Raw genomic sequence first — 19964 nt, 5'->3', positions numbered from 1 at the left:
GTCCCCAAAACCTCAGCTGTTAAAAAAAGACAAATGATGTTGTCTGCACACATCGAACTGTACAACCTCCTACGTGTCAATGTCAACAGACAGTGTAGAGGACAGATCAGGAAGACCTCTCGGCTCGGACACTTGGTATCGTAAAGGTGAACTGCAGCATCAATAAATTGTGCACTTGTGGAAGTAGGATTATTGTCCAATGGATGGTGTCATGCAGAGTAACCAGATATGCATGTAAAGTGTTGAAGTCAAAATTTTTTCTTAAAAATGGGGAGGGGAATGTAGAGCAAGCAGAATATCCAGAGTTTGCTGATAAATTAAAGTGTCTGTGTTTTATCATTTAGCAAAAATAACTTGATGTTAATTGGCACACATTGATTTGTGTGTGAGACTTGAATCATGTCACATGACAGCAGTGGCCAATAAATTAGTATTTTTTTTGAAGCTTGTCATAGCTTTTTAAGGCTGTTGAGCTGCAGGGGAATATTCAGAGATAAGATATTTTTTGTAGTATTTTTGTAAAAACTATGAATCCCCATTTGTTATTTTCACGAGAGTTTTGATAGAATGCTGTCAGAGCACTTTTACAGAAATCTTTGGCATCATATTTGATGTTGGATCATACGCGTGTTACTTTGTTCACACTTGTTACCCTTTATGAATGTTCACATCCTACTTTCAGGGTTTAAACTATGCGTCGCTTAAATATAGTTTCCACCTGAGAAGGCCTCATGGGACTTGTCCTCATTGAATTCTGTACCCATTTCACAGTGATTAGCACACAGGTACATCAACAGCCACTCGTCCACTTCTCTTGGACTTAATAAATACACTGAAGAAACTGGGTTAAAAAAGAGCTGCTGAGGAAAACAGGTGATAGATGAGCCTAGAAGTTTGCTTACTTTCTTTTTTTTTCTCAAACTTTTATGATGGCTTGCATTTTTTAATTTGTTAGCTTCTGTTCTTGTAAAATGGAGACTGCGGTTCCAGTAACACAGTGTGTTTAGATATTAAGTGCTGGACTGAGATGGGCGTAAAAGCAGCAAAAAGTGAGCAATTATTTCATGGATATTCTTAGCCAACAATTATTCTCTGCATGTGTGCTACTGGACTCATTATTTTCAGCTCCACCTGCACAGTAAATGCTGTCTTGGTTTGCTTTCTGTTCTTCAGTTTTGTGGTGTTTTCTTTCAGTTGTCTAATTATCTTTAAGGATGTTTTTGTAGCTAATATTAGGATTTTCTTTTTAGTGACACCCCAGGAGTGACATATAAATGCAGAGCTACCTGGTGTAAATGATTTTAACCAGTAGAGGAAAACATTGGATTCTTCTCGTCTGGAATTTCCTAAAAGATGGGTGTAGAAGGTCTGGATTAATTTTGTTCCTTTTAGCTCTGATAATAACTTTTGAGTTTGAAACAAAAAAATGGTGCACGTGTTTGTGAAAGAAGTGAGTCTATCCTGGAAAATTGAAATGTTATTTCAGCCAGTGGTCGTTATGTTACAGGTTAAAAATCAACTAGTAGAGACTTCTAGCATGACCCCATCATTTGTTTATGTAATCATCAGCTGATGGGTATAAACAGGCACAATAAGCCTACCTTTAAACTCTTGATTTGCTTGCTCAGGAGAAAGTTCATGGTTACATCAGTGACTATGTGATTATTGGCTCTCATGACAGTACTCTGAAATAATGTGCCAGTTCCACTTCTGTCTTTTTTATTGGCTTCAATTTGATGAGAAATACTGTTATACTCCTACTACTAGTCAAATAAATGTCACCGTTTTCTGCCTGAGAAGTGAAATATTAACATGAACGCTGGAGAAGTGTTTTGTCCTTTCACAGAAAGCTAAAATGTTGCTTTTAGAAGGTGAACATATCAGTCATATTTGAGATTGAACTATTTTTATTGACTCCAACTGTGCAGCATACTTGTTCCTAGTGTGATAATGAAATTTGCAGAGTGTGCTAGCAAAGAAAAAATACTTCTATAACAGAGTTCTCGTCTGATCCTGATAGATTCAAACTTCACTCTCAACAATTACCTCAGAGCAAAGCGGCAGCCATCATCAGACCCCTACTTTCAGGGTGGGGTAAACAGGAAGTGATCACACTCTCACAAGTTAAAGACCCCTGCTTGGCCTTTGTATTAATAAATCCGACAAAGGCCACCAGACATCGAAGCACTTGCATATAAAAGCAGACCTCATATCTCAGTCAGGCTAATTAAAGGCTGTGTTTGATCATGAAAGCGGGGTTGCGATGAAAGGGTGTGTTCAGAGGTGCAGTCTGAATGCATCCCAACTCTAGATCTCTCCTCGACTCCTAATTAGAGCACAACGGGGAGGGATTAACAGCTCGACACCTGCATCTGCTCAGTTTAATATCCCTTTATATGTATCAGTAATCTTAACTTAAGTTTAGTTTTATGGTTATTTTAGCTTTTTTTCTCCACTTTGACATCCTTCATCTCCAAACTGATGGCAGTAACATGAAGTGTGGGCAGAGGGAGAGATAAGCATCATTTACTATCATAAGTGTGTGATGGGTCTGCTGTTAATGAGGAAAAGATTGGGTGTAAAGAGGTAGATGAGCATGTGGGATTCCAGCAGGCGAGGACATATTACCTCCTTCTGTGATGATACGGAGCTGACTGAAATCTCTAATCAACAACAGGAGGACGAGACGGAGGGTTAGTCTAAGCTGCTCGCAAACCAGGGGATTCCTGCACTTCCTATTTTTAATGAGTCCTAAAAACAATCTTTTGAGACAACCACACTGTTGTGTAATAGTTTATTTCAAACGTCATACACCATTATGTACATTTGCAAAACTATTTCTGTGAAAAGGAGGTAGGCAGAAGTATAAACTTTTTTCAAACCGTAACGTTTTAATAAAATACAAAGATTGTCTTTTTTTTCCTGGCAATGAATGACATGAGTGCATAGTGTTTATGAGTTAAGCAGCAGCATTAAAAAGTGGATAACAAAATAAAAATAACTTGATCATATGTTATAATAATATCTTAACTTAAAACCATAAGGAGGCTATTCTTTAGCAGCTTTGTGAATGTGTTTGATGTGCTAATATTAGTTGCAAGTCTTCTGGTGCCTGTCAGATATTAATTTTTTGACTATTTTGGAAACTACCAACAATCTGCAAGCTATATCTTATTTATCTGTCTTTCCATCTACTCATGTAGAGTAGATAGAAAGGTGCATCTTGTATTTTAAATCTGTTTTAAAATACTTCATAGATATTTTATCCTCTTATATTTTGCAGCAACTTATTGTGGGTGCGCCTCAGTATTCTTAAAAACTTTGCACACAACCAAGAAAAAAAAGTTCATGCAATCCTGCTCCCTCCAACTTATAAACAGGCCTTACATCACATGCTTACTGCTTGTGCACTTTTTTCTACCTCGTATTTTTTCTTCTGCTCAATTTTCCAAAAATGTCTTTGGATAAAGACATTATAAAGATACTTGGTGGGGACCCAGCTTCTTTAGTAATTGTCTTTTGTAGTTTAAACTTCTCATGGATGGTGTTTGTGACTTTCTGCTTGATAGCTACCAGGTCATTTTTGTATTAAAAAACATTTTTATTTGTCTTTTGATAGTTTTAATTTGCTGAGATTTTGTGTTCTTAAAAGCTGTGCGACATAATCAATAACAGTATTATCTTATTGAGTAACAACTCACAAGTATCTCTTTATGAATTAAATTAAAATGAAGTTAACTTGTTTGTTTAAAAATAGGAAGAGCTTTTTTGTGATATCCTGCATGACTAGGTCACATAGAGGAAACGTTTCCTGAGCATTATTGTATATTGTAAAAAAAAATGAAAAGTGCACATTACAATGATTATGAATAATGTTAATTCAGAAAAAAGGAAATATATCATATTATCTGTTCATGTACAAGAAATTCTGTCATGATCTGTTGATCTTTTGGACAGTGTTTTCCCATGTTTAACATTCTTGTGGCTATTTTAGTGCCTCCTCCTTTCCACAGTGCTTCAGTTGTCTTCATGATCCTTCATCTCTGTATCTGGGTTCACTGCAACTACCGCACAGGGCACTTTCAGCTGCACGTCCATGTTATATTCCTGTAAAATAGACTGTGAATGATCTAACAAAAATGAAAAGCTCCTGCGGCTGCAGTTCTCCACATTATGACTGTCATTAGTCAGGTTTACACCTGTCCAGCAGCTGTCTGCCATCCTGCTGGCTGAAGGGGTTTGGTGTTTGTTCATGACAGGGGAGACTGATTAGAGCTGTCACATCATGTGTGAGAATGTTGTTCAGAGTGATAGCAAGGGTGTTAATCAGACAATAACGGCAATCAACAGAAGGTTCTTCTCAATAATTAGCAGTTAAATGACACTTTACCTGTAATTGAGGAGAGGCCAAGTTCAGTCCATGAGAGCTAACACCTTACAAATTTTAGATGCCTGCTTTCTCCACCACACCTAAACAAAATAAACGCCTCCTTACCAGGCCTTCTGTCATCCACAGTAACATGTTGGATTCAAATCCAGAATGCAGTTAATAAAATGCAATGAGCTTTAACTATAGAATTTATTGTTATGTAAAAGCATCTCTGCATTTCCTTCTATTGTTTTTGTAATAATAACATTCTAAAGATATTTTTTAATCAATCCCTGCACTGCTTTGTGTTCATTTATATTCTGTTTTGGTCTGCTCACATGCATTAGGAGACACATTTGCATGCATGTCAGTGCCATGTTTGATATCGTAATGCATTTTGATGTTTAATTCACTAATGAGACTGGAAAGGCATGGAATCAGAAAGGGCACAAAACGAATGACAGACGAAAGGAACCCACATTCACCGCCAGGAGGACATACAGGCCATGGGCGGAAACACACAAGCATACCATCACTTCAAATAACATCAGCGAGGTTAGAAACGGCACAATATTAAAACATGGAGGCTCTCTGTGCATGAAAACAAGCTCGTCAGCTCGAGTGTTTCCATTGCTTAGATCTGCCTTTAATTGAATGGCTTTAGATGGATGATGTGAAGGAGGCTTCAGGTGGTGAGGGACAGAGAAAGAGATGTCATCTTGCTTACTAAATCAGTGATGAATTGTCAGTTCAAGTGTCCTTACAGCCATTGTTTGAGAGCTTAGATGAATCTAGTTACGGTAAACGCAGTCGCAGTCGTCGCCGTTAAAGTCTTTTCTGATGTGAGGAACGGCCAGGCTGCTTTTAACTTACAGGCATTTCAAAGCTTCCATAATTTCTGCAAAGCTCTCACTGAATGTATTCCTTATTTGTACTGTATTATAATATTTAATGTCAGTTCTCCCATCTTTGTTTGATGTTGACTAAAAAAAGAGAGACAACTGATTTCCAACTACAAGCAAAGCATGTAATGGGTGGAAACAAAACTCCCCCGTGGGCTCAGGTGGTTGTGTACAGTAATCTGGGTTTGAATCACCTGCTGGGTGTGTGCAGACATGTTTGCATGTGAAAAGGGATGACAGATGTGTCATGGTGAGTTAAGGTTGTGTGATCCCATTTGACATTAAACACTTTGAGCTGTAACATTGCAAATCAAGCTAGATGATGAGTCGAATGTACAGTTTCTTACAGAAGTAAATTTTCCCTTTAAATTCTTCATTTTTTCTCATGTTAGAAGCTTATCTTCAAAGTATTTTTAGTGAGGATTTAACACTGTTGTTGAAAGGTAGCTAGAAGAAGTTCTGTCTAAAGCTTGTCACATGTAGAGAACACAACAAACCTGTGGAAGAAAGTGGTGAAAGCTGATTTCACAGTGCAACAGTATTTACATTGTCTGAACTTTTTCACAGTTTACAACCAAAAACGTCAATGTTTGGCCTATATGCTAAACCTTAGAAACTACGTGGAGGAAAATTAACGCTGCACATCACCATGAACACCATGTCACAAGTGACACATGGTGGTGGCACCGTCATGCTGTGGGGATGTGTTTCTTCTGCAGGGACTTGGTTGTTAGTCAGAAGTGAAGAAAAGGTGGGAATATACAGCTTTAGCTAGATTGGAATAGTTAAAATCAAAGCATGTTGAAGTACCGGAATGACTAATATGAAGCCCAAATGAAATTCAAATGAGAATCTCTTAACACGACTGGAAAACTGCTTTTCACAGAAACTTTCCAATCTGGGAAGAACAGGAAAAAATGTTAGTCTCTAGAAATTGAAAGCTGCTACATTAACAAAAAGACTTGTTGCTACAACTTCTATTGTGTTAGATTGGCAACAATCTTTGATTTAAAGCTTTTTGAAATGGTCACCAGAACCTCTTTTGATTGGAATGAATCAAAAACGCCTTCTTCTCTCAGCTACACTGTGGGTTTGTTTACTGAGGACCACAATGGCTAGCTGAAAGAGTGTCAACTCTTGGGTTGTAGATTTGACGCCACCTGTAGTTATCCACCCACATACACACATTCACACACACACACATCCTCATCCCTGAGATCCATCTTCCTCATTTTCCCCTGTTTCCAGCTCTTTGACTCTGCTTTCTTCATTTTTATCTGTTAAATTGAGGCCATTGGTCTTTCTTTTTTCACATCACTCTCTTTCAGCATCTCTGGCAGTTTATGTGTAACAAGCCTCTCACTTTTTTAAAAAATATTTTTCTCCTTCAAAGTAAAGTTGATGTAAATATAAAACATCCAGGCAAACTGCTTTGCGTCTTTTTGCTCACTGAGTGCATTAGACAGTTTGTGCCCTTCACCATCAGACTTTTGGCGACTAAGTTGAGGCTGAAGGGTGAGCCTGACTGCATTTGGTTGTTTTGGGTCGGCGCTACCAGCAGAGAATTTCTGAGGATCCTCTCGGCTAAAAACAACCCCTTTTGGTCATTTCATTCAGCCGAACAGCTGACCTTCAGCCTATAGGGAAGGGAGCATTTCATTACATGTATCAAGTTCTCAGTCTGATCTTCATTCCTCTCTTCCTTTCCTTTTATCATCTCACTTATAAATGTGGCTCTCTTATTGTCTTATAACTGCTGGTCTGTAGACTTGTGCACATGATGCTATAAAGCCACTCAGTGATTTTCCTCTTGTTCTCACAGTTTCCTTTTTCTCCAGTGACTCTCAATCTATTGCTACATTTTCTCTAACCCATTATCTCCATGGCAACTATTCAGTTGTTCACTTTGCTCCCCAAAGGGCTTTTTTCTGATACAAATACACAGTCACACCATGATCCTCATCTTTTAATTAATTAATGAATTTGTTTTTTGTTAATCTGTTTCTTTTTTTATTTAACACCTCCGCATAATATTTAGCAAACATTTATTTATCGCAAAGTGACTTGATTGTGAAATGCACATAGTGCTTTGCAACAGTATTTACATTGTCTGAACTTTTTAAGAAAAACATAAATGTATTTTACTGGGATCTGGGGCGATATATCAGCATAGTGAAGTGGAAGAAAATGGAAAAAAATGTTTGGCAAATAAAAATTTGAAAAGCTTCTTCAGCCCACCTGACTAAGTTCTCTTTGACACCGCCTTTTACCAGTGCCCTTACTTTTTTGACCATTCTGCATTTCCAAAACAACTTAAGCTCAGTCAGATTGGATGCAGAGCTTCTGTGAACATCAGTTTTCATGTCGTGCAAATATTCTCTGTTAGATTAAGGAACGGACATTGACCGGGCCATTCTAACACACTCTAACAGCGAAAACGTTTGGCTAACAACAGCAGCTGCACCTCAAGAATTTTGTGCAAACTCGCGGCTGAATCTGATGAGGTGATTTGGACAACGGCTCAGAGTGGCTTCACATATAATTAAGCCCAGAAATGTTCATGTGCATGTCAGATTTAAGTTTAATGTGAATTTTACCTTAAGTTTTGCATTAACTGTAAATAACATTTTGAAGTGACCCAGTTTGAGTCCCCAATTTGTGTGAGCAAAAGATTACGGTGTTGAATTTACACCAAAGATAAATGATTAAAATATTAGTGGAAACATGTAAAAGTTGGATGGATGGATGTTTTTTTTTTTTCAGAACAATGTAAAAAAAAAAAAACAAATTTTAAATGTTAGAGCACAATTACAATCAGGTTCAACTCAGAGTGTTTGGTTGTTTTCCCATTTGTCTTGCTCAGCAAACTATTTGGTCATTAAATTACTTGATTGCTTCAGCTTTATTGCAAATAGACAATGCTAAGAGTTTTATTTATATTTAAAGATTAAATTAGAAAGAGAAGTCACAGCTGAATGTTAAAATCAGACCTAACTGAGTAGCATAAAAAGGTACAGTAGTTTAAAGCACTTTTTTAATTTTGTCGCCTGATGAAAGTTTTGTCTATTAAAAGAAGCTAAATCTCAATTGTCCCTCTTTCTAATTTCCCTCTACTTTCTAATTTCACTTAACTAATTTCCAAATGAGACTAGATGTGCACTTGAGGAAGGCAGCACAGATTTCATTGACCTGTGAAATAGTTGTATTCAAATTGCCTTTCTTATACGTGTGCTAAGCTCATGTGCACTGCAGAGCAGGTGAGAGTATTCTGTGCTGATTTCGCTCCATTACTGCTATCTTCAGGCTTCGACCCACAATTGTTTATATGATTAAAGGTGAAAATCTTATAGAGATCTGTTGTTTGTCAAATTAGCAGCTAAGAAGAGCTGAAAAGCAGAAATGGAGCAGCTTCAGTTTAAAGGTATTCTCCAAACATCAGTCATAGCTGTCAGGGCACACTGCTGGCTCAGTGCATGCACATACTGTATTTTTTTGTTCTAAAATTTCCAAAGAGGAGGAAAATGGTGAGCACAGCAGTCTTCACATGCAGTTCATTTAATTTCCAATGGGCTGCCTTTGATTGGGGAGTGTTTTTGTTTTCTTTTTCTTTTCTTTTTGTTGCAAAAGCACTTTTTGAAATCTCAGTTGTACTCATTGGAAGCATACCCTCCTGCTGCCAGTGTTTTACATTTATCGGTAAAGAGTTTTTGTTAAGGAAGGAAATAGTTTTCATGTGATGTTAGACTTCAAGCATTCACAGACTGGATAGATCTAGAAAAGGCAATCAGAAAAAAAGTATCTACAGTTTTTCCGTCCACTCATCCATCCATGAAGCAGATGTTAAGTCAGCTTTAGATAATATCTCCTCATTAAGACATGAATCACAGAAATCTTTAACTTGCCTCTTTATGCTAATAATGTCTAATTATTAGGCACTGACAGATAATAGTACATTGGCACATCTGTAGACGCCTGAGTAAAATTAGCCTGAATAATGTTTGAGTCAGTGTGCTCGACTTCTTCCTCGTTCTTCTGCATGATGTGGCCCTTGTTTCACTCACATGGCTCATCATCTCACCTCAGTGCAAACAGTGTCACAGGTTTGTCTGCTAGCATCTTACCCGCACAGCATGATGCCCTGTGTTTGAGTCATTGAAAGGATGTTTCAGGTGAAGTTGTTTTTAATGTGATTCAGCAGCAGTTTGCAGGCATGTATTTGTAGTTTGCATTGTCACTGTATTCATACTCATGATTAGGTGGTATAAACATTCAATAACTCTTGCAGATAAACAAACAATAATAGTGGTGTGTGTAAATTGGCACTACAGCAGAAGCAAATTTCTTCCAGTCTTCTTATCCTTTCAGTCCCTGTAGCATTTTTTCCACTGATGGATGACTGAACTCTTACAAAATGCCTCTTCGAAGCAAACTATGTGGTTAAAGCTGTGTTCTGAGCATGTGTGTTCATACAGTTCAACAGTTTCAAAAGAACAACAAAAGTGATATATTCAATAAAGTGGCATGAATAAGAAGGCATTATTACATTTGTTTAATGGTAGCCTGGGAAAAACCACCCCCTGGTTCTGGACCCTCACCTATTGCGAAATGATCGCTCAGACTCTGCTGAAGTTTCAAATGATCTGAATTGATTTTATCCAATCACTAAAGTTTGGCTGTGAGGTATTTAATGCACCAGCTCCATCATAAAAGAAACTATGCTATGAAGCTTACCAGAAATCACCTGTTCTGTGAACAATCATTCCCACACTGCAATGAGGTAGGTGCAGAGCCAAAAGAGATGGTTTTAATGCCTTAAACATTTCTGTTGCTCTGACTTTGATTACTCAATATTTTAGAAGAGAAATCCATCTTAATGGGACAAATCCCAGACACAACACTGGAGGTAGATGAGAATCAAGTGGAGTGGCGTAAGGTAATATCCAGGTTAGTTTCTCTGAAGATCTAGTGTAATTTACTGAATGTTGTCAAACTAAAATATTAAAATGTACCACTAAGCCAAACAAACATACTTAAGATAAAAATGTCATTCAGTTGCTGTGTTTGACACAAATATATGAATTCACAAAGCATCTGCATAAATAGGAAGGTAAATGGATAATTTTGTTGAATAATCATGTTTACTGTCTCTTTATTTGCTTAAACCTGAACTGTGTTTGTTTTGTTTTCACCATACACTCCCTGTTTTATGTGCATTGCACAGAAGAAGTGTTCCCATTTGTGTAAAACTGTAGATTAGTTTTTATGGGTAGGCTGCTGGCACTGTGGTCCACTTACACAACTCGCAGTGTGTTATTGAGTGTGTCATGAGCACTGTGCTTATTCACAAATTATATCCATTAACAGATTCATTGTTTTATTTTATTGGCTATTGCTATAGGGGTTTCATGCTTTTATATTCTAAAACCACATGTGTTTTAGGTTACTAGTGAAATATGTGTTCATAAAGCCACGAGGGAGCTTGTATGCAAACACTTGATAAACAGGGATTTGCAACCGTTTAATAGCTGTCAATTTCCTCGAAGGAAGCCGAGTTTAACCTCAAAAATGTTTCAGAAAATCAATTATGAACCACCAGTTAGTTGTAAAATTACTTTTCTAAATTTTTATGTTTATATTTATTTGTATATTTAGTTGTATATGTGATTTGTTAGTCATAGACATACTACAGTTAAAAGCTTTGCGTGAATATTTTTACAAAATATTTGCCTTTTTCACTGTAATATCTAAATAACATACAGATCATTTGGCATTTTCTAAATGTCTTCCCAAACATAAAAGCTCCAGCACAAATTCTGAAGAAAATGCATGTTGGCATGCACACTCTAACACATGCTGAAGCCCTGGGTTCTGCAAAGATTGTACCTCAAAATGCATTTTTCTCCTGTCAAAGACTCACAACTAACTCCTCATTGTTCATTTTATCCAAGACCAAAAGCAGAAAAAGAGACACTTACTTTATGTGAAGGGAATATAACATTGCAATTAACAGTGCAATAAACGTTTCTAGGTCCTCACGGTTATTTAGAAAAGAGAGTGGAGAAATGTACTAACACAGACCAAAAGAAGACTCTGTCCTCTGCTCCTCAGGTCCCCACTGGACACTTCACTCATCAAATTTCATTTAAACGAAAGTCAGCGTTCCCAAAATTAAATACTTGTTTAATCAATCAATCAATCAATCAAATTTTATTTGTATAGCACATTTCAGCAGCAAGACATTTCAAAGTGCTTTAATACGATTCATGAGGGAAAACTGTGGTCGAAGGAGCATGACCACAATGATCACTTAAAAGCAAATACTGGGGGAATAGAGTAAAAAATAGATGTTCCCAAATAGAGTATGTTAATAAAATTTTTCAGAGAGCCTCATGCTCTTGACTCATACCCCTATCTGTCAAAATGTAGTACTCAGAAGTCCTTTCTCTATAAAATGCCGACATTCCCTCAACGTCTCCTCCTCTACCATCCCTCTATCCCACTCTCTGACATCATGTTGTTTACCTAATGCAGTCGGCTTGTGGAAAAAAGGCCCTTTTCAACAATGTAGGCTTTCTTACTCAGTCGGTGGCCTGTATAATTACACATACAGCCGTTCTGACACAGTTCAGCATGATGGAGGCGACGCTGATGGGGGTTTATCCACCCTCATTTGCAGGGCTTTAATTAGAGCCATGTTTGTTTTGCAGTGATTGCAGAAATTAGCTAACCTCAGCTAACACAATGCAGGCAGAAAAATGTATGAATCAGTCCACAGCAAATGAGACTAAGCCATGCTGATCAACGGATTTTATAGCAAATGTTTCTGAAACATTGAAGATTTGTATTTGTGTAGCCGAATGAAGCTTTTTTTCTTTCTTTAGGCCGTAATCCTTATTGCTTATCGCACTGAAATTCCATTGGCTTAAATAGTTGCATTAGTTTTCCTCTTTCTTTATTTTTGTTTTTGTTCCTCTTGTTTCTTTTTAACTTGCGGTCATTTGACTTGAGTGACAAATTTAAGGACTTTAGACTCGACTTGATAAAATCACAAGGGACTTAGGACTTGGACAGTCATAGCAATGACTCACATAGCCAATTTATGCACTTGGTTAAAATATGTTGTTTTGTTATTCCAATGATCCGATTTTACTCAAGTAGTGCAAAATATTCCTCTTGCAAGTAAATTTCTCTTACAGATTGTTCTGGCAACAAAAAATACCTTGTACATTTGAGGAAAATCTGAAATATTAGTAGCTCATAAATTACATATTAAGTAACATTTGTCCACATCACCATATTTTCCCTATTATATATATAGTTTTTGTTACTTATTTCTATCTGATGTGTTCAGAGACCACATCATAAAATACACAGAACCACGATGCTGGCTATTTTTTACGAGTCACATGATGCGTTTGTATTTCCCAAACTCTTTTAATTTTCTGAAGATTTCTTTAGCGTATATGTTCTCTTCAATGGTTCCTGTTTTTCAGTCAGGATAAGTGTGGACCAAAAAAAGTTACAACAGAACTGTATATTTTCATATAGGCTTTAAACTTCCTCAAAAACACAGGCTTGCTTTTAAATCTAAAGCTGCAGTTGCTGTATCACACTCTGTCTCCACTCCTGAAGCTGCTCCCCTCCCCATCTGAGGGGAAACTGTCACAGGTGGTAAATATAAAATGCATCGCTGCTGGTGCACCACTCTGGGAATGTCATCACAAAAACAGATTAGAAATTCTGGCAAGCTGGTGCCGATAGGCTTCCTCAGGCTCGTGTGTTGAGAAGCTGAATGTAAGTGGAGCTCATTTATATGTAAAAGTCCCTCAATTCAGTTTTAACTTTCCCTGTTATCCTTGTGGGAGTCTCCTTTTACGTCATGCTCACCGTGTGGTTTCAGGGATGAAAACAACTCTCTCTGCGAGTCTTTTGAGACTTTATTTGAACCCTCATTCAGGTTTATAATATCTTGTTCAATTGTTCTTTTTGTCTCGTGTAATTTCCCAGGACCCCAGAAGCAAGCATAAGTTCAAGATCCACACATACGGCAGCCCCACGTTCTGTGACCACTGTGGATCACTGCTGTACGGACTCATCCACCAAGGGATGAAATGTGACAGTGAGTATTACTCCATCTGTGTGTCTGTTAGTGTGTGTGGGTGCACCTGTGTTGAATATGCTGCACTGCTTTTCCTTGAGCCAGTCCTAATGAGAACAGATGGGAATAGCCTGGTCCTGAAGCCCACAAAGAATTCACCGCTCTGCCCCACAGAGACCTTTCTGTGATCCCATTCTTCCCACACACTCTCCACTTTTGACTTTTCTCCCCTGTCTTCGGCAATATGAAACTATCTGAACATCCTCAATTCTTGAACTGAAGTCATGGTTTTGCCCATTTATTCCCTGTTCTTTATTTTTAAGCTGATCAAGCCGATACAAAATCCTGAAATATCTTTAATGAACAGGTGACAGGTGTTCCACAAGGACCTTTTGTTGGACTTTTGTTGTTTACACTTTCTATAAACAATGTCCCTTATGTACAGCTATGTGAAAAAGTACTGTATCACCACAGATTTCTTCTCTAATAATGAAATGCATCTTACTATCAGAGAAAGATAATCCTCATAAATAGAAAAATCAATTTTTATTCGTCCATTTGCAAAAAAAGCTTTCAAAACCAGCCTGTGTCTGTGAGAAAATGTAATTGGTGCCCTTTGTATTTGGTACTCCAGTATATATTGTTATTATTCCCAGAAGTGACTGGCACAACAGAACAACATCTAAAACACTGTCAACCTCAGTTAAGGTTAGTGCTCACAATTGAACAAGAGTAAAAAATGACATCCATGGGAGTGTTTCAAGGCCAAAATCTATGAAAAAAAAACCACCCCGAGACCCATCTAACACTAAAACACATCTTGATAACCTTCAAGGTCAAGGTCAAAAAAAAAAAAGCATTTCAGGAAAATGACCAGCAGATCTCATGGGCGTCGTTCTCAGATGTCATGGTTGATTTGCTTCTTCGGGATTTTGAGGTACAATGTCCTTCAGCTTGTAACCTTAAACTCAAGCACACTTTAGTTATTCAGCATAATACAAAACACACCAACAAATCCACCTTCGACCTCTCCGATAGTGATGCTGTGATATTATGATAAACAGGCTTATGTTCTTCCTTGATTTCATATGTTGTTTTCCTACCTTCTTTTCTTCCTTGTAAAATATAACTTATTTGTCAGCTGCATCCTTTATTCTGTTTGAAAACCTAACTCCCTGAACTTCTAGAAAGAGTCTGGAGTTTTCACACGAATACTCTGTGGGAACCTTGTATGCTAAATCTGCATCACTCTCTCATTTTCCTCTCACTTTCTGTCCCTCACTGTACCTCTTCTCTCATGTCCTCTCATCTGTTGCAGCTCCATCCTCATCTATCACCCTGCCTCCCTTTCTCCTCCTCATACGCGGTACATCCATCTGTGGGCTTCCAGTGGCGCCGTAATCGTATATGGTGATTAGAGCACATTGGAAGAAATGAATCTGAGGAGACCATGGCTATTACAATCTTCTTCAACACATTCTGTCTCACCTTTTCTATTCCGAACACGTCAGGCAGATGGATACACATAGAAATGTGATCAGGATAAGATGTAAATACTGTAGATGAGTTTTAAATGAGAAATAAAGTTATTTACATTGCAATATTTGCTGTGTCAAACCGAAACAAGTAAAAATGGCAACAATTACCCGAGTCTGTGCTGGAAAACCTCCCAGGGAAGATTGCCTGCACCTGTGCATTTCTAGTGTGCAAATATTGACTAATGTTGAGAACAACAACAATTTTCCCCAACAGTCAGCAGATTTGATGTGCAGCAGCAGAGATGATTGCATCACAGTGCCTCATAATGCAGAACGTGTGGGAATAACTTCCAGCTGTACCATGAGGAAGGATGAAACATTTACGAGTTTGGGAATATTTTGATTTGATAAACTTTTGCAGTCATGTACAATGGGGTTTGTTTTTAAGTTTGCTCCCTTACAAAAGGAATGTACTCTCTCAATTTTTTATTATACTTTAATTTTACCATAGAGAGATTGCAAAAAACAAACACACACAGCGCATTAAAATTAAACATCTAATTTCATTAATTTCATTGTGTGAAATGAGTATTTGATTTAACTGTTACACAGCAATTTCTTTATTATTTTAGCAGACATTTATTTTTTAGATTTGTATGTTTTACATATTTATCAATATACAAAAGTTGACCTATCACTAATATTACATTCACATGCACTGTCAATGGTGCAGTCTTTTAAAATTACCCAGATAAAAGATTTCTTATTGGCCTTGAAGTTAAATTTGTACAAACCGAAGTACGAAACAAAGTTTGATGTTTGCCAGACTACAGGTTTATGTTTTATTAAGGCTAAAATTCTTTGTTATGGTTCCTAAACTACTTTGGTTTAGCTTCCTAGTTCATTTCTTTCTCATAACATCAACCCCTCAAACATTTTTGTACTTCCTCCTAAGAGGCAGAGAGTTCGTTTTTTTTATTAAGAGATCACACATGCAGGAATCATGTTATCGCACTCACCTGTAAGCTGAGTTGTTTGTTTTTGTCTTTTGTATTCCTGCAGCCTGTGACATGAACGTGCACAAGCAGTGTGTGGTCAATGTGCCGAGCCTGTGCGGGACAGACCACACTGAGCGTCGAGGCCGCATTTTCCTCAAGATCGATGTCAGCGGGGACAGGCTACACGTCACAGGTTGGTTTTAATCTCTACCATTAACTAAGTCTGCAAAAACAAAACAACAAAGAAAACCAGCTGACTCTTAATGTGACATTAGCCATTAACTTCAAGTTGGGTTTGTAAGATGCTGGACAAAATGCTCTTATTTGTGAACAATCCAAATATCAATGGATCAACTGTATTTGAAAGCCCTGCCTCATACCAAGGTCTGCAGCAAAGTGCTTCTCTTATGTGAATAAACAGCAAAGTACCACTACTGCAACTTTTTGAACATTACAGTAAAATTAATATGCATACAAATTGTTGCTGTAAGGAGGTTTACCATAGTGTTTATTGATTGCTATTATTAAAGTAAATTTTGTAGTAGCGTAAATAAAATTATAGGAAATATAAAAATTATTACCTGAGAACTTCTGGAAACACCTAAGACCAGTATTTCCATTTTGTCCAACGTGTAAATGTGTCAGAGCACCATGGATGATGTGTTGATGCCAATGTGGCAGAGAGTCAATGTGTTCATTGCTACTGACATCAATATATCCTGATTTGTAACTCCTTCATTGCATTACCTAAGAAAATTATTATTGTCACTTGGCAATTATCTTGAAATAATAACTCATGTAGATTTGAAACTGTTTTCTAACGTCTTGTTGCAACTAGCTGTGCTGAATGCTAAACAGCTCATTTTGACAAAGACAGAAATAGTCCACCAGAAATTGCACAAAAAAACACACAGTCACAACAAACCAGCTGATTGGCAGAAGTCTGTAGCTTACAAACAACGCAGTTGAAGATATAGATAGTAACTCAGTTATTAGGTATATGAGTTTTTGCTCAGATCCAGTAATGCTGTTCAGGTGTTTAATATGCCACTACCTTCACAGTTCTATCGGGCTTCAGTAGATGAGTTTTGGTATCGTTTTCTTATAAATAGTGATTAAAGCCTAGCATGCTCTTAAATAAATCAAAGGTAACTCTAATTATGTGGACAGCTGTTGTTCAAAGTGTAAATATCATACAGGTCACGACCCTGATGAGTCAAAGACACTCAGTAAGATTAAAGGTTGAAGATGTGGACAGTAGTAACCCAGCAACTGATTCTAAAGAGCTCATTAAAACAAAAAAGTAAGTAGAAATAAAAGGGCGAAATCAGAAAGGCTTTGGCTTGGTGCTTTAATTTCTCTGAAAGGACAAGTAAACACATGTTGTAAAACAGGTGTCTCTGAGGTGAATCAGCAAAGAAGAAGTTAGCTGTTCCCACTCTTGCAATCCACAGGGCAGCCTCTTCAGCACAAAATAAAACATTAGCTTTCATGCTGGTTAGCGCAGAAGCTGTTTGAACTAAATAACTTCTAATGTAATGCTAAGCAAAACAGAACTTAGTCATCCTTTTTATTTCTATGTATTATTGTTGATCTCTTAATATGAAAGCAGTTTCTGTACAAAGGGTTTAGAAACTCCTTGTCATTGATTTCAAAACATGTATGTAAATGCCTTTTCCATTGATAAGGTTGTTAAGAAGTTGTTAGCAAAAGAAAAACTTGTTAATTGGTACAAAAAAAGTACAACAAACTTGTGGGACAGCATGAAATAAAAATCAGGGTGGCTTTTCCGGTCTTCAAAGCACGAATGTGTGCCTGTGTGTGTTTCAGCACTTCTAAATTATCCTGTCAGTCAAGAGCAGCACCTGCAGTGGAGAACTCTCCAGTGTTAAAACCCCTTTTGGCAGAGAGGAAAATGACTGCTGGGTCACTTCCACCACTGCTTTCCCCGTCACACTCATAAACTCACATTTTCACATAACAGCTTGGCGAGACAGTGGTGGACAGGGAAATTTATATCAGAAACCAATAAATAGAATAACTCCACACAAAGCACGGGAAAGGAAAAATCTCCAGCTGCTGCAGGAGGAGAGTGACAAGTGTGCTTGAAATTCAAGTCTGTTGACTTCATAAAAATTTGCTTGCTGTTGGAAAAGTGACAAAGCACAGGGTTTATGCTGATTACACAGTAGCTTTTTAACTGCTGTTCGGTGAAATCATTTTATCGGTGTGACTGCTAAAGATGCTTTGATCATTTTCTATTGAAAGTTACATTTGTGGCACACAAATGTGAAAATAATTTGTCTAAAAGCATAAAAACAGTGAAATGTATTCCTAAAATCTTCAGCTTTATACATCTGGAACATGTAAAATAATGTAATCTAAATGCACAAAAGCCTGTGGGAAAATGGCTGTAAACATGGCAGATGAACAGTTTGAGTATTATTTTTTAATTATTTTGCTCATCTAGAACTTTTTCCACATTTTTATCTATTTTCTCTTCATCATTTGTCCTGACAATGATGAGGAGAAAATCCTTGACTGTTAGCTCAAGGATGACAGCAAGTGGTGTTGTTGACATAATTATTAGGCCTGTCAAGATAACAAATTTTGCTAGATGATAAATTGTGCCAGAATTGATTGCCATAAACAATAATATTGTTGTTTTGAGACCATTTTCAAGTAATATAATAGCAATAATGGCACAACAATGCAAGTACACATTCTCAAAGATCAATGAACTTTAAATTCTAATGAACATTTAAAGACTGGAACTGGAAGACATTTAAAATGTCCTAAACAAATAAAGAAAACAACAGAAATGACAAATAAAATGATAATTGTTATCTTTCCAAAAAGGGCTAGCTGAGACCAAAACACCAGACTGAATACTTTTATCATTCAGTTTTTGGTAAAAAAGAGAGTGAGTTTTTATAGCAAAAACTATAAATCAAGCAATTGAAGTTTGAGTTTCTTTTAATTTATCATGCGATTAATTGATTTATTGTTTATTGTGACAGGCCTAATGATTACCCAAGTCACGTTTGATGAAACAAGTCCAAAGTAAAACTAAACTGACTCACACATACATGTTTTAGATCTTTTCTTTATTGAAACACAAAGCAAACTACGTTGTTTGTAAAATGTTGGTGCTTCATTTCATTGTGTTGGCTTCAGCAGGACATTAAATTGACATGTGTGTTGTGAAGTTGAGAAAAATTAGTTGGAGAAATTGTGTTATGTAGGCATTATGTAGTTGGAGACATTAATGAACATTTCGTTAGATTTGTTACCAACTAAGTGCCTCGTCAAAACAAAGCGTAAGCTCCTCAAAGTGTATCAAATTCAAAAACAGAGCAATGCCAAATACAAAAGTACGTTTTTTAAATTTATTTATTTATTACAGGGACAATGCATATTATTAAATAAGAAGGCCAATTTGTTCACTTACAGTTCCTAGACAGATGGTAAAAGACATGAATAAAAGTAAAAATGGTGAATTTTTTTGAACACCATAACAAATACAATACTAGAATAGATTATGAAGCTGAAATGCACATTACTACCCTGACCTTACAACCTTTGTTCTATGTTTCAGTGGCAGTACATGAGATCAAGTAGAACTTGTTGACATGCTTGATGTTTTTGAACCAAAAATGTGAAATCAGTAACTGTACAAAATTATAACATTTGTTACAAAAGTAAGATTTAATATGCTATAAACATTAGCAATTCATCACAGAAGACCAGAATAACAAGCTGCACAAAGCACAATCCTTTAGTTTTTAACATCACCACAACTGTGAGGCCACAGTGAACAACCTTCCTCAAATCTTTTAGTAAAATGAGCTTTTGAACATTTGAATGAATCTGTTAGCTGCAACTCTACCAAATGGGATTCAATAAAAAATAAAATGCTAATTTTTTTATGAGCTGAATGAGCAGAATTTAAAACTCACCTGCATCTTTAGAAGAGAATAAGCTAACTTGAACCAACAAATATTTTCATTATTGTCATCAATAAGTCTCTTACTATAAAAAATATATACAGTTTAATTAATAAATCTAAGCAAGAAGAGAAAAGAAATGCTAACAGAGCTGCAGAGGCAATCATTGGGG

General features: G+C 36.9%; 1 protein-coding gene across 4 annotated transcripts in view; it reads left to right on the top strand.

Moving 5' to 3' along the window:
* prkcab (protein kinase C, alpha, b) overlaps positions 1 to 19964 on the top strand; it is a 101594-nt gene that overhangs the window by 56381 nt on the left and 25249 nt on the right. For all 4 annotated transcript variants that reach the window (XM_028042071.1, XM_028042069.1, XM_028042068.1 and 1 more), the window contains 2 exons: positions 13279 to 13390; positions 15910 to 16038. In XM_028042071.1, the coding sequence (XP_027897872.1) occupies positions 13279 to 13390; positions 15910 to 16038 (241 nt within the window). The remainder of the gene's footprint in view (positions 1 to 13278; positions 13391 to 15909; positions 16039 to 19964) is intronic.

This window comes from Xiphophorus couchianus, chromosome 16, assembly GCF_001444195.1.
Source record: "Xiphophorus couchianus chromosome 16, X_couchianus-1.0, whole genome shotgun sequence".
Lineage (NCBI taxonomy): Eukaryota > Metazoa > Chordata > Actinopteri > Cyprinodontiformes > Poeciliidae > Xiphophorus > Xiphophorus couchianus.
This window is presented reverse-complemented; position numbering and strand designations above follow the sequence as displayed.